Source organism: Oculina patagonica, chromosome 5 (genome assembly GCF_052425735.1).
Source record: "Oculina patagonica isolate OP01 chromosome 5, crgOcupat, whole genome shotgun sequence".
Lineage (NCBI taxonomy): Eukaryota > Metazoa > Cnidaria > Anthozoa > Scleractinia > Oculinidae > Oculina > Oculina patagonica.
This window is the reverse complement of record NC_135762.1, coordinates 535,535-549,792: the sequence shown is the minus strand read 5'-3', so window position 1 is coordinate 549,792 and position 14,258 is coordinate 535,535. Positions and strand designations below refer to the sequence as shown.

At 38.2% G+C, this 14,258-nt stretch overlaps 2 protein-coding genes across 2 annotated transcripts; one reads left to right on the top strand and one right to left on the bottom strand.

The window, feature by feature from the left end:
• Positions 1–207: 207 nt before the first annotated feature.
• LOC144654567 (U3 small nucleolar RNA-associated protein 18 homolog) lies at positions 208–9,959 on the top strand. The gene is made up of 14 exons (XM_078514729.1): positions 208–469; positions 2,219–2,319; positions 2,909–3,007; positions 3,193–3,251; positions 3,411–3,559; positions 4,399–4,482; positions 4,891–5,062; positions 5,511–5,611; positions 6,294–6,384; positions 7,326–7,449; positions 8,195–8,317; positions 8,784–8,832; positions 8,915–9,054; positions 9,278–9,959. The coding sequence occupies exons 1-14, from the start codon at positions 257–259 to the stop codon at positions 9,300–9,302; spliced, it is 1,530 nt and encodes a 509-aa protein (XP_078370855.1). The 5' UTR covers positions 208–256; the 3' UTR covers positions 9,303–9,959.
• A 1,117-nt stretch (positions 9,960–11,076) lies between these two features.
• On the bottom strand, positions 11,077–14,258 carry LOC144654566 (uncharacterized). The gene is made up of 3 exons (XM_078514727.1): positions 13,771–14,258; positions 11,542–12,932; positions 11,077–11,331 (listed from the first exon to the last, which is right to left on the bottom strand). Exons 1-3 carry the CDS (start codon positions 14,189–14,191, stop codon positions 11,077–11,079), a joined length of 2,067 nt encoding a protein of 688 aa, XP_078370853.1. The 5' UTR covers positions 14,192–14,258.

The following is a 14,258-nucleotide window of genomic DNA, read 5'->3' as shown; positions in this document are numbered from 1 at the left end:
TACAATATCCAAAAAGCTAAAAACTATTATTATAAACTTGTGTAAAATGTAAAAAAATATTCCAAATACTGATTTTTTGTTTAGATATCATCAAAAACAATTTTGTCAATAATGCCCCTCCCCCCATAAAATACGTTGACTTGGTATTTCAATTTGTTTTAAATGAAGTAGCTAACGGTGGTGGCAACAACCGCTGGGATTTTACCATCCACGTGAATTTGCGTTTTGTTTTTTCTTCAGTTTCTTGGCGTTTAAGATGTTAAGAAGAAAGGCAAAACGCCAATTAGAACAGCAAAAATCCGAAGAGACTTCGTCTAAAGTAAAGAGAAAACACTTGGCTTCTGAGAACTCAGATGATGAAGCTGAAAGGACGTTAGAGAGACTGGTGTTTGGAGGTGAAAGTGACGCGATCAGGGAGCTTGAGAAAGACTTCAGTGCAGGTCAAGATGGATTGAGTTCAAGTGATGAGGTGAGAAAATCTGTGATTAAGTATAGATCTGTCTTAGTTGCAAGTATAATGTATCTATAAATCTATCCCATAAGTATGCTTTTACTTGGGCATTCTGTTAGGCCAGGTAAAGAGCGCTTTGGGATGATTTAATTTGCAGTGATGGTCGAGGATCGTCGGCTATCAGTAAAATGTTTTTTTCTTATAAAGAGATTGGTGCGGTCTCCGTTTTAAATGCCTCAATGAACATTATGCATAGGGCTTCTTTTATACATGTACTAAACTGCATGTGTACAAAAAATAGACCATTTCAATGCTACACATTGCGCCATATTGGCCATAATTCGCTATACTCGAAGTAAACAAGACCTGTGGTGCAGCGTTCATGCATAATTTGATCGTGATCGAAGTGAATGCATGCCTTTGCACGTGAATGCAAGTCATTGCAAGCCAATACTTGTGGATGCAAGTCCTTGTCAAGCAAAAGTTTACAAACAAGTTGGAATCTTGTGTCCATAATTTTGTGACTCTGTTGGCCAGTGCTCATGACAAACAAAAATACATTATCTTGGCAAGAGTTGATCAGAAGTACTCTTAAAAATCTCGATGATTTGGTAAGTGCAGAATGCAATATGGAACAATTGAAAGTATGACGTTTTATATATGTTCGTGTTTATTTGCTTTATTTTACTTTCGAAAAAACTGTTCACAGGCTACTTTATTCTTTCCCAGGTGTTCCTTACGCTAATCTTTGCAAACGTAACACGACACTTTTGTTCGTTTGTAACAAAATACTTTTGTCTTCCTTGAAAATGCAATAACATGAAACTTTTGTTTTTTGTTTGTTTTACGGCGGCATCGATGACATTTGTTTAATTTAATTAAGTTACGGTTTAGACTGCACAAAAGAGGATTCTCAAAAACTAAAGAAACAAATCTAATCAAAAAACATATTTTTCGACAGGTTTTTTAAAACGCAGTACAGCTAGGATATTTGTTTCCTGGTTATCAGGTGTTCACGCCGAAAATCCCGGTGCAAGTTTTTGCATACCTAATTACGAAAACGCTGTGAAAGTCTCAAAATCTAATTTAATTAATTTGCGGTTTTTACTTGGCGCCAAGAAATCTGCAGGAAGCCTACCGCAAACACGCAATACAAGCGATGTTCATGATAGTTCCAGAAAACAACGTAGACTAATCTGCGCTTGCGTTTGGTGTAAATTACGTTGAGTAGTACCACAAGGAGAGAAAAGGGTTTTCTGAAACAAATATATACGTTTGAGATCTTCATATGAAAGTAACGTAGATGTGCTCCAGGTTTTACCTAGGGGTACGGTCAGGTGCTCCCCACCCCCACCCCCTCCACAAGGAATAATTAATTAATTGATATTAATTAATTAGGTGATTAAAAGTTTACACTGTAGCGCTTTAGAGGTTTAGGGGTTTAGGGGTTTATCACACGACTGCCCACCAAACCATCACAAAAGTGCATTCTGCACTAAAAATGAAGTCTTAGTGGTACCGTAAGGGTTATAGTTTAATATGATAAGAGCGGGAGATATAAGGGGTTGTGATGATCATTTTCAGTTGAATTAATCCGCCAACATTTCTACCCTCCTTCATGTAATGTTATGGCTTGATTTTTTCTTACAATCTGACTTCTGGTGAGTTGGGTCGTTCACCATGTTAAATGACCTGACTCTCACTCAGCTCAGGTGTATTGGATGAACCAGTGATTTAGTGCATGTTCTTTCCATTTTAAATGAGTAGGATGAAGAGGATGATGATGGAACTCACAACCTTACAAGCGCAAGTGAAATAAATGAAGGTCGACGGCCAGCTTGGGAGGATGAGGCTGATGAAGAGGAGAGGTACACATACAGCTGTTGTATAACAAAAAAAACATAAATGAAGGGATACAGGGAGTACATGACAAGTGCATATTTGTGAAGGGTATCAAGATCAGTAAATTTAAGAGTCTTGAGTTCCTTGAACAGAGGCTCAGAGTGTTCATCTGGTTTTGAAAAAGTTATCCCCCACCCCACACCCCACCCACCAACCATCCACTAATTTTAAATTATCTAATAATAATGCGCATAGCTCACTTTTGAAGAATTATCAAAGGTCTAAGGGAAGAACTTTAGGTATTTCCCCATATGGATTTGCTTTGCAATTTTGCCCTGTGTAATTGCTTGTGAATCAAAGGGAAAGTTTCATATTAGATCAGGAGTCACTAAAAATTGGGCCTTTTACCACATACTCCTTCCAGGAAAGAGATATATATGTTGTAGTTTAATTTTTATCAGGAGACATTGAAAAAAAAAACAAGTATTATAAAGACATGTAATGTATATAAAATTATGGTATGTTTGTTTGTTTTTAGGAAAATGTACATTGTATGTTACTGTGCAGTGAACGTATAATTATGGCATTATTTCTTACCTCAGAATTTTTTTGTAGAATTCAGATCTCCTCAGAGTCACGTTTAAAAAAGTTGCGAGATACTCAAGATGAGACTGTCGTTACTGGCAAGAAATTTACTCAAAAGCTTCAAAGACAGTGAGTTTGCTCATTTTGTATAATATTCATATAATATTTCCATAGTGATTAATAATAAAAATAGATGTTCCTCTTAAATATTTATTTCAAATGCAGTATGTAAATCCTTAGCTTCTTTCTAAATCTTGCATTAGTTTGAAGAAGGTAACTCAAGATCAATATGTGATTTTTATACTGTGATTCAGGTTTGAAAAAATATATGGTGATGCAAGCTGGGCAGACTTGGACAAAAAGACAAGAAAAGGTAAAGAACTTCAAAGGGACACTGTTTTTAAATTAAATATATTGTGCACCTTTACAAACTGAATAGCTGTACATGTACACCTCAGTAAGAGTTTGAGGTGCACATGCACCATGTATTTAATTTTGTTCAAACCTTTGACTTGTAATTAATAAAACACAGATTCTTCAAGTGATAATGATGACGAGGAGGAGGAAGACTCTGTGCTGCAGCGAGCAGGAAGACTTCTGACTGGAAAAGCAGATTACCTTCCATCTGGAATTCTTGATATTACAAGAGTTAAAGATGCAAATATTGATAAACCTTCTAATGTAAGTCAGAAAGAAAAACATACAGAACAGATTCTCCTTTGGTCCCATGGCTGGAGAATTCAAACTTATTACCATGCTGATGCCAATATTGCAACACTTTTGTCTGAGCAGGCCGCAATCAGCTGGATAATTGCTAAGACACTCATCTGAAAAAAAAAAATGTCACTATCGACAAAATTACCATTTTCATCATTCTGTTTCATTTACACCATCTATTCTATTTTAAACAAAACAGCAGTGTATTAGGACTCTTCTTTTCCCCTATCTAATGTTGTTTTATGGCAATCAAATTCTCCCAGCTTTACATGTATAATTAAATAAAAATTTGGCAACCAGTATAAAGAAGAATTTGTAAGTTGACATCAGGCATTAAAGGGTTGATACATCATCATTAATTCTCCCAGCTTGTATTATAAGAAATCTGTGGAGCTTGAAATTAGGACTTAGAGGGGGTTTATGCACCATCAAATTCTCCCAGCTGGTATGGAGACAAGTAAGGAGAATTTGTACAGTATGTTGACATCCAAGCTTAAAGGGGGTTTAATATGTCATCAAACTTTCCCAGCTAGTATTATTAGAAATACCTGTACAGGGATGTCGCTAAGGGCCAGCTGGCGGCTAATTTCTCCGGCTGAAAGAGAACAAAAATCTGGCTGAAATTTCACATTAAATAAAAAACAAAAACTTAGGTAAACTTTTAGAGCTGCCAACAGAAACTTTAGCCAGTTGGGCTAGTTGATTAACCTGCTTGTAAGAGATTTCTTACTAGGAAGGTAAAGGAGAATTTTTATGTTAACATTAGCCCGTGTTACATTAAATAAAAGGACTTTTTTTTTCAGGCTACCATCCAGTGTATAGAATTCCACCCAAGTGCCAAGGTTGTTCTTACAGCTGGCTTCAATAAAACATTGGATCTCTTCCAGGTACTTTGAACAGTAACTGCAAAGTCGTGCATCATTATTGATTTGCTTTAATTAAAACAGTCCAAATATTCTACTGTAGCTTGAGAGAATTCACTTCCTTTGTCCACCCCCCCCCCCACCCCCACCCCCCCCAACAACAGCAAAATTAGAAAGTCTGAGCGAAAATATACACACTAATGGGTTGACAAGTACATGTACTTGATGAGTCAGGTCTGCCTAATCAAGTCAGATCTCCCCATACAACCTCAAGAAACAACATTGAGTAGGGGAAGAGGGGGATGAAATCGTTTTACCTGCTTGAAAGTCAAGACATTTGTGGAAAATGCATGAAATGTGTTTGTTTCTACTAGTTTTGTCTAAGATTGTAGTAATTTAAACGACTTATATATTTTCTTTTTCTGTCAACAGATAGATGGTCAGACCAACCCAAAGCTTCAGAGCATCTTCCTTGAGAGATTTCCTATCCATACAGCGCACTTTAGCACTGATGGAGAGCAAGTTATTTTAGCCTCGCAGAGAAAGTCATTTTATGTATATGACATGATCAAGGGAGATGTCATTAAAATTCCTCAAATTAGAGGTAAATGTGAAAAATAAAGATTTTCACATAAAATTTAATTTGCTTTCAGAAGTAAATTTATATACGATGTGGTTTAATTTTATCCCGAGTTTAGAACAGGAAAACGTCACACAGCACTGAATTTCCATTTCCCCACAAAGCTGTTTCCAACATTGATGAGGGCCTGTAACTCAAACAGCTATTGATCCTCCAAAAGCCTAGAAAATACCACGCTATTCTTGAGTATTTGCGTTGTAGATGGCCCACTGTTGGCCCACTGATGGAAAATTTTTCGAACTGATAATGAAACTCTCTTTATGCAACAAGTTTATCTCCGACAGATAATTCCCAAATTTCTTTGTAGATATTTTAGATGTGGTACATGTAAATTAGCAAAGGATGTAATAGGGACATGTTCTGTATAATTCATACAATGTACTTATGTGCTATTTTTTGTATTCTGTTTCAGGCAGAGAAGAAAGCTCTTTTGATAAGTTTCATGTTTCACCAGATGGGAAACACATTGTTTTTAATGGCAGTAATGGTTACTTAATCCTACTTTCAAGCAAAGTAAGTTAATCACTATTTTTGTTTGTTTGGTATAACAATCTTGCCAAAGCGCCTTTTGTATGTTGTTTAATAGAGGATAATACATGGTTGCGTGGAGATACATGCATGAAATTTATCTTTGAGAGTTCAAACCAATATCTCACTCCTTCGCTGCGCACACTCGTGAGCTATCGGTTTTGAACACGAAAAGATAAATTTCATATAATTATCTAAGCAACCATGTATTATTCTGTTTATAATATAAACCTACTAATTACGATGTTTTTCACTATTTTCTGAAGATTTCCAACCATTTTTCGAAGATTTCCGAAACTTTTCAAAATGTTGTCCCAAGGTCTTATGAATGTTTCCGAACATTTGCCGGACTTTTTCCGAAAATTTCCGAAGTTTTCCAAAGATTACCAAAGATTGCCGAGGAAGATCAAAAGGTGTTTCGACCAAATATCGATAAACTTTAGCTCGTCGAGCGATTAAAACATTGCAAACTCTGCGCGCTGATTGGTCAAAAATGATATCACACATGTGTGATACCATTTTTATCGATTTGCTACCACTCACTAAAACACTGCAGTTTATGTAATAATAATTCATTATCACATATGACCATATGCCAGAACAAAGGAAAATACCAATTTTTTTTGTACCAAGGGTAAAAGTAAACCGTGTTGTATTTTTAACATAGACAAAACAATGGATTGGGAACTTGAAGATGAACGGCTCAGTGTCTTCAGTGACATTTAATGCTGATGGATCTCGCATGTTTACTGCAGGAGGTATGCATCAAGTTCTCTTCCATCTGTTAAGGAAAATCATAGTCATATATGTACATGTACATGTTTTCAGTAATACCCTTCAGTGTGAACCCCAGATTGGTGGCACGTTTGCTGGCTCTTTTACAGTACCCTGCAAACAGGGTCGTGTTTACAGCTACACGTAATTCAAGAAAGGTTGTCGGAAAAAAGCACAAAAGTGCACACGACAAGACCAAAGGGTGGTCTGGGTATTCCCTGGAATTTTGCATATTGCCCTTGAGGAAATGTACAAGTTTGTATTTTTGCACCTGAAAATTTTGTTTTTCCTCTCATGAGGCTTCTTTCACGAAGCTTTACTTTTTTCTGTGGCACCTTTTGAGTGTTGAAAATTCTTCTAAAATTCAGCCTGGCTAAAAGAGCATTGTTTCCACATGTCTGAAGAGAAAGAAAACGTGCAAATTCGCGTTTGGTATGTCTCCATCTTATATGTATTCAGCACGTGCAGTAGCACTCTACTTCTACCCATACTACCATTCGGTCTTGTCGGGTGCAAGACAACCTTTCTCGAATTAGCTGTATGTCACGCATGAGCAGCGACCCAAATGCAGGCTACCTTTCCCGCTAATGCCACACATTTTCCTTACCATTTGCATTCAGGGCAAACAAGTCCATTTGTACATGTACGTTTGTTTGAACTCTTTAATTTCAGGCTGATAATCCACGTTTTATTTACCAGTACATTATTATTGCTAGTACGATTATCAGGACATGGTTGGGATTGATTCTCGAAGATAAAATTCACAGAGGTATCGCTTCAAGTCGTTGTGTGATAATGATGTAGTTTTGCTAATCTGTTTATGGCCTTTTCTTCCCTACAGACTATAGCTGTTATACATGTCTGTTGTTGTGTGTGATATTGATCTTTTCTTTGATTTTCATGATCTTTTCTTTCCTCTCTGTAGGTGATGGAGAGGTGTATGTTTGGGACATGAATGCTCGACGCTGTGTGCACAAGTTTAGAGATGAGGGTTGTCTGAAGTCAACTTCACTGGCAGCGTCCAAAGATGGACAGTACTTAGCCTGTGGGTGGGTGTCCAAAAAAGTACATTCCTTTGGTACAAAGGGGACTGTCAAATATTCTGAGCATGTACATGTTACTACATACATGTAGTAAACTAAATGATTATAGCTTAATTTTGTTAAAACAGTACTTAACAAATGACAGAAACCCATTTGAAACCGAGGATGACTAACGATGGCGAGGATGGTAATGGAAAGACAAAAAAAAAGACAAAAAGACAAACCTAAATACGCGAGGCTTGCATGTAGGAAACCCAAAATAATGGTTTGATTTTGTAGAACAGTACTTGACAAATTATAGGAACCCATTAGGAAGTGAGGGTAACTAACGATGGCGCAGATGGAAATGGATTATAATATGGACAAACTTGAATTCAACTGAAGTGCAAAGTCAAATTCAGCTAAGATTTTTTTAAGATTTTTCAATAAACTAAAATTCTAGTGCAACGTAGAACTTCTTTCATAATTGTTTTTTTGTACTAGTGGAACATTTTTTGCAACTATAAAACTGAAAATTTAAAACCGAAGTCCTCTTTAGAAATAATTATAAATGTACATGTAGCAGGTATTTTTCAATGTGAAGTTAGTATATTTAAGTTACACGCACGAGCCACAAGGAGCTCCTGCAAAGGCCTCAGCCTGTGTCACGGATTTGTGTACACTCAAACATACAACGAGGAAACGCTGCTGACTAGCGTAGTCTCGAGGTTTAACATTTTTAAACTTTCGGTATTGTTTTCCTGCATTTCAGGTCGGATAGTGGTGTAGTTAACGTCTACGACAGTCAGTGTTTACATCAAACCCAACCGAAGCCATTGAAGGCCATAATGAATTTAACAACGAGTGTTAACAAGACTCTTTTTAACTCCACAAGGTAAACCTACTTTAGTATGATCACTGACTAAGTTCTTCTATAATATCTGCGCATTGTCCGGTAGAAAGTGATGAGAATTTTTAAAATACCTGTACTCTAAAATACGGACTGTTTTGTAGTCGAAAATAATCATCAAATCTTGACTTCTTTACCTATCACTTAATTCTCAGTACGTCTATTTGATATTTCATCGTTCGGACTTAAACGGTAATTAGGTATTACAACTCAACATCGAAACTAAAGAACGTACTACTGTATATAAACTAAAAAGGCATTTTCTTAGAAACTACTTTCAAATATTGTTAATCGGAAATAAATCCTCCCACCATCCCCCAGTTAAGTTGATTTCCCCCACCCCTCTCCCCTTCAATAAAGCATTCCAATACCTCTCACTTTTTACCGTAGACACCAATTTTGTTTTAGTGTTGCTGTTCAATAATCATACTTTGTTTGTGTCTGCTTCTAGCGAAATCTTGGCAATATCTTCAAGAGCCAAAAAAGATTTGTTTAAAATGGTAAGTAAATCGATTTATGAGTTTACAACTATTAAAGAAACGCAAAAATTAAAGGCGGCTTTCTTTTTCTTGTTTAATTCAGCTTCATCTACCATCGCTTACTGTGTTCTCGAACTGGCCGACGTCACGCACTCCACTCAGATACGTCAACACCTTCGACTTCTCTCCAAACAGTGGTTATCTTTCCATTGGGAACGATCGAGGGAAGGCGTTACTCTACAGGTACAGCTGTATGCCCTGAACACTGTCACGCTTACATTCTAAATTTGTCACGCGAATTACTTTCTACAATCATGTAGCTCTGTTTGTTTTCACTTTTGTAGTGGAACTGAGTCTCTCTTTTTTATAATTTATTGGTTAATCCATCTTTTCCAAATAACAGGCGAAAGCGATCTGTGATAACAGAACAGCTAATTTAAGTACTTTTATTTTGTACTTTTTGCAGGTTAAATCACTTCACAGACTCGTAGCACATGTAGCACACCACACAATGTATGCGCTCAGGGGTTGAACTGCAAGACATCTACGGTCATTGATAGCTTGATCGTGTACTTCATATATGCTGTCACGGAATAACTAACATTTTTCGTACCCATTCCGACCGAGCTCGCGGATTTTTTCAGTTGCTTAGCAACAAGTTGTGTTCTCTGTTGCTGAGCTGACTTGACAACGCGTGGAATTGCTTGTAAACGAGTGGTGATACTGTTTGTTGATTAGTCAATGACAGTGGAAAAGTTTTCAGATTCATCAGAAAGGATTTGCCGAAAACAATCTTTTTCTTCTGACCATATGGGCCATTGCCGCTAACAGGCTTTCGTCCAGAATTTGCGCGGCAGCAACGGAGGTTGTTGACAGCTGCTAGCTGATGTTAATATGGATTTATGCCAACTGTCATGTGACACAAAGTCGCCTGAGGAACAAATTATCAATTTTTTTTTTCTTCTTTTTCATTTTGTGGCTTCACAATCCTCTCCGGACAATACTTGTTTTGCATATACCGTATTTATTCGATTCAGCTCCCAACCTCGAATAAGCGCCCACCTCCAATAAGCGCCCACACTATAGGTAGGAAAAGTTAATAAGCGCCCAGCCTCAAAAAATGCGCCCACCTCGAATAAGCGCCCACCCTGTAGGTAGGAAAAGTTAATAAGCGCCCAGCCTCAAATAAGCGCTCACCTCGAATAAGCGCCCACCCTGTAGGTAGGAAAAGCTAATAAGCGCCCAGCCTCGAATAATGCGCCCACCCCCACCACCCTCACAAAAAACTCTGAAGTGCACAAGAAGAGTATTGATTATTATTGAAATTGCGATTAAAATTGGCTTAGTACTACTAAGCCCAGGGCGCTTTATCGAATAAATACGGTAGTCTAAAGCAGTGTTTGCTATACTAGAGACTTGCTCATAAAGATGTTTGTTATATCGGGGTTCCAATGTATCGAAAAAAACTGTTGTGGATCTAATGGTTTTCAGTTGTTGCACGCCCTCTTCCATGTTTATTTTGTACATATCTATAAAATAGCTTATTAATAGTTTTCATATCCTTAAAAAATGGCTTTTGGTAAAAATTAATGTACTGATAAACCTCTGACCTGAATATTAATTGTTATCATTCCACTTCAGTTTCTGGCTTTTCGGCAAAATAAACCACTAGGCCGGATGTAGAAAAGGCACTAAAGATTCTTATTACAGGGAATTCTGCTTTTGGAAGTTTGAGCTTCTAGTGTAAATTTTCAGTTGGTGGATCTTACTTTTGAGGAATGTTTGTAATTCAATTCACTCCTTGTTTCCTGACTTTTACGCAATGTTTTCGGCTCATGTAACGCTTCTTCTAGAGTGTTGGGTGATAATATGGGTAAGAAAACAAACGACTTGCGACTCATTTTACCCAGCACCATTTTATTGTTTTTTTTTTTCCTTTGTTTTCAAACATTTTAACAACGCCTCAGTTACGTATCTTTCCCTTATTCTCAGCAAGGCAAACAAAACTTAAAAGACGCAAAATCAATCTTCCTTCCTTCACCAAACGAAATGTCCAACTTAGCTCCTAGTAACTACTTTTTGGTAGACCTAATGTTTCTTTCAAGTTTTACGCAAATCGATTACAATCATTCCCATGTTTCAACAGCACAACTTTATGAAATAAAATTGTCTGCAATAACATCCCCTCATTTCGACCTATACTAACGTAATTAAACCCCAAGCAAAGCAAAATAAAAATCACGATCATCGAGGCTGTTGCTGTAGTTACTTGAGCCAGACCGTCAGGTGAGGGGACTGGTGATGGTATGCTTTGTTCGGCCAATCAGAATCGCTGCTGGGACTGTCGTAACCATTGGCATTTTGCTTCCAGCCATGCGCAGTGGAGCCTTTGGTCATGACCCCCACAGCCATACAGTAGTCGTTAGTAGCAGTGTTGCCAGCAGTATTGTAAGAGGCGTAAGGATACGAACCTCCATGTCCACCATAAGGCATTATCCCAAACTTGTTCTGGTTACAGATCTGCACAAAACACAAAATCAACATTGCCGAGTAAGGTTTGGTCCTTCTTTTTTCCAGACATCGCTAGGTGGATAGTTTCTACTGAATCTGATACCAGTGAAAGACTTCTTTGTTGAAAAATGTAAACGCTCTAAAATAAGCCAAAAATATGTCGAAATACTGACTGAAAGGTAGTTAACGTTATTTCTACACAAAACTCATAAATTTTACCTTTTTGTTGCCATTCCAAGCATACACTATGACGGGTGTCTTAACAGCCGCCTGTACAGTGGACTTCCCAACAGAGTGATTCCACAGCAAGTCTTTTTCTCTGTCTCCAGGCAGTCTCCACATCACCCACTTGCTTCCCAAGCTATCCATCCTCTCACCGCTGGACAACAGAATCGTGGACGCTTCCTCCACCGCCAAACTGCGCGCGTCAATGCAGGCGAACTCTTTCTGTTTAGTGATTTTTGGTGTTTTCAGCGCAGCAGTGTTGTAGTTAGAGACCAGCCATGTCTTGTAAATATTGCCAACATTTCCGCTGATCTTTCCCACAAGAGTCCAGCCACCATTTGCCATGTCACAGTAAGTTTGCACTGAGGAACTTCCTTGCAGGTCAGTCTTGATCCAGTAAATTCCATTCTTGGCGCGAGGTTTGTTGTTGGCAAGACTTGCATCATGGATTTGTTTGCATGAGTCAGCAGGAAGTTTCTTTTCGCCCAAAAGACTACTTTGGCTGGGGAGGCCAGGCTGGAAGTTTCCAAGAGTAATGTTTGGAGGACTGGTGACCAGGAATCTCACTTTGATGTTGTCGTACAGTGTTTTACAGTTGTGGGGAGATTTATGACACCCCAGCCCTAAAGTTCCCGCTGGTATTTTCCATTCACTGCCCACTTGTACATTGTTGTGCACAAGTTTACCGTTCGCCCATTGTGAAAACTTGTCGCCGAGCACTTGATACTTGAAATGAAACCAAGTGTTTATCTTAAAGGCTTTGGGTAACTTGCTGTCGTATTTCCAGCCGCCATCTTTGTTGTTTGCTATAGGTCTCATGGTACAACGATCGCCATTCCCTGGGTAGTACTCAAACCACCAACCTGTGGTTTTGCTATGGTCGACTTTGCTGACGCGTAATAATGGTCCAGGAGCACTCTTCGAAGACCCAGTCTCCATCAAGTCAAGATCTACCTCAACATCTTTCCACTGAAATCCTGACTTAACATACAATCCAGCCTCTATGTAGTCTTTGATGCTTCCCTTCATGGTGTTTCCAAGCAATCTTCCCTTATGAACACTCCATTTACCATCATTGTTCGTCGCCCATTCTTTCTTCAGCAAAGAGCTCGAGAAATCATCATGAAAGGCGTACACGTGGTCAGGGTTATCCATGGCACTTCCGCTGACCGCACCGCCAAGCACTAAGGAGTAAGAGGAGGCATCAACAGTGTTGGTTGACATAGGAGCCTGCAGTCTAATCTGAACAGTAGCCGACTTTGTTCCCAGGCCACTAATGACACGGTCTATTTGAGCAGGGTGCTGACCATTGGCATGGTAATAGACCTGTAAGTCATCTCCATTGTCACGTGTTAATCCACGATCTATCAGCTCGCGATGGTTAACTATGGAATGGTAAATTCAAAATCACAAAGGTCAGGTTGTTCGTATATATGTATCCAAATGAACTATACATTTACTTTATCGAGATTGCAACTAAAACATAAAGCTACTAAACTGTGCTAAAAGTCATGACCTGACTGTACTCGGGAAAATCGCAATTTAGCTGTACCGAAAATCGCAACTTAACTGCACTGAACATCGCAACTTAAATATACTGAAAATCACAAATTAACTATACTGAAAATCACACATTAACTGTACTGAAAATCGCAACAACTGTATTGAAAATCTCAACTTAACTGTACTGAAAATCGCAACTTAACTGTACTGAAAATCGCAACTTAACTGTACTGAAAATTGCAACTAAACTGTACTGAAAATCACACTTTAACTGTACTGAAAACCGCAAATTAACTGTTCTAAAAATCGCAATTTAACTGTACTGAAAATCGCAACTTACTGAAAATCTCAACTTAACTGTACTGAAAATCGCAACTTAACTGTACTGAAAATCGCAACTTAACTGTACTGAAAACCGCAAATTAACTGTACTGAAAATCGCAATTTAACTGTGCTGAAAATCGAAACTAAACTGTTCTGAAAATCGCAATTTAACTGGACTGAAAATTGCAACTTAACTGTACTGCAAATCGCAACTTAACTACTGAAAATCTCAACTTACTTGAACTGAAAATCGCAACTTAACTGTACTGAAAATCGCAGCTAAACTGTACTGAAAATCGCAACTTAACTGTACTGAAAATCGCTGCTAAACTGTTCTGAAAATCGCAACTTAACTGTACTGAAAATTGCAACTTTAGGAATAATAAAATTTCCTACCTGGAACACTCAGAGTGTAATGTTTGGGCAGTGAGGATCCTTTCGTCTCAATTCGCACTGGTATTGTTCCTCCTTGTTTGGCTAAACAGCGCTGATATCCGCTCGAAGCATTCCCTGTTACCAATTTATCCAAAAGATGCTGTACTGGTTTCAACAAGGCGATTTCTTCTTCAGCGATTCGAGCCAACTTCTCGGCGTCCTTTTGCATAACGGTGGCCAGAGTTTTCTTTTCGTTAAAGGTGTTCAAATCGAGAGTTAGCTTGTAAATCAGAGAATCAATCTGACTTTTGGCGCGGTACACCTCGCCATGTTTTGTTGGTTTGGATTTTCGCGTCTGATCTTTTCCGAGTGTGACTCGAGACTGACTTGAAAGGAATATTATTGCGAACAAAATAGCGACAAGGCTTAGTTTGAAAGCCATGTATTCGACGCGAGATTGTCGTTAATAAAGCGAAACACAAGATAAGAACGCTGCACTGATGTTCACT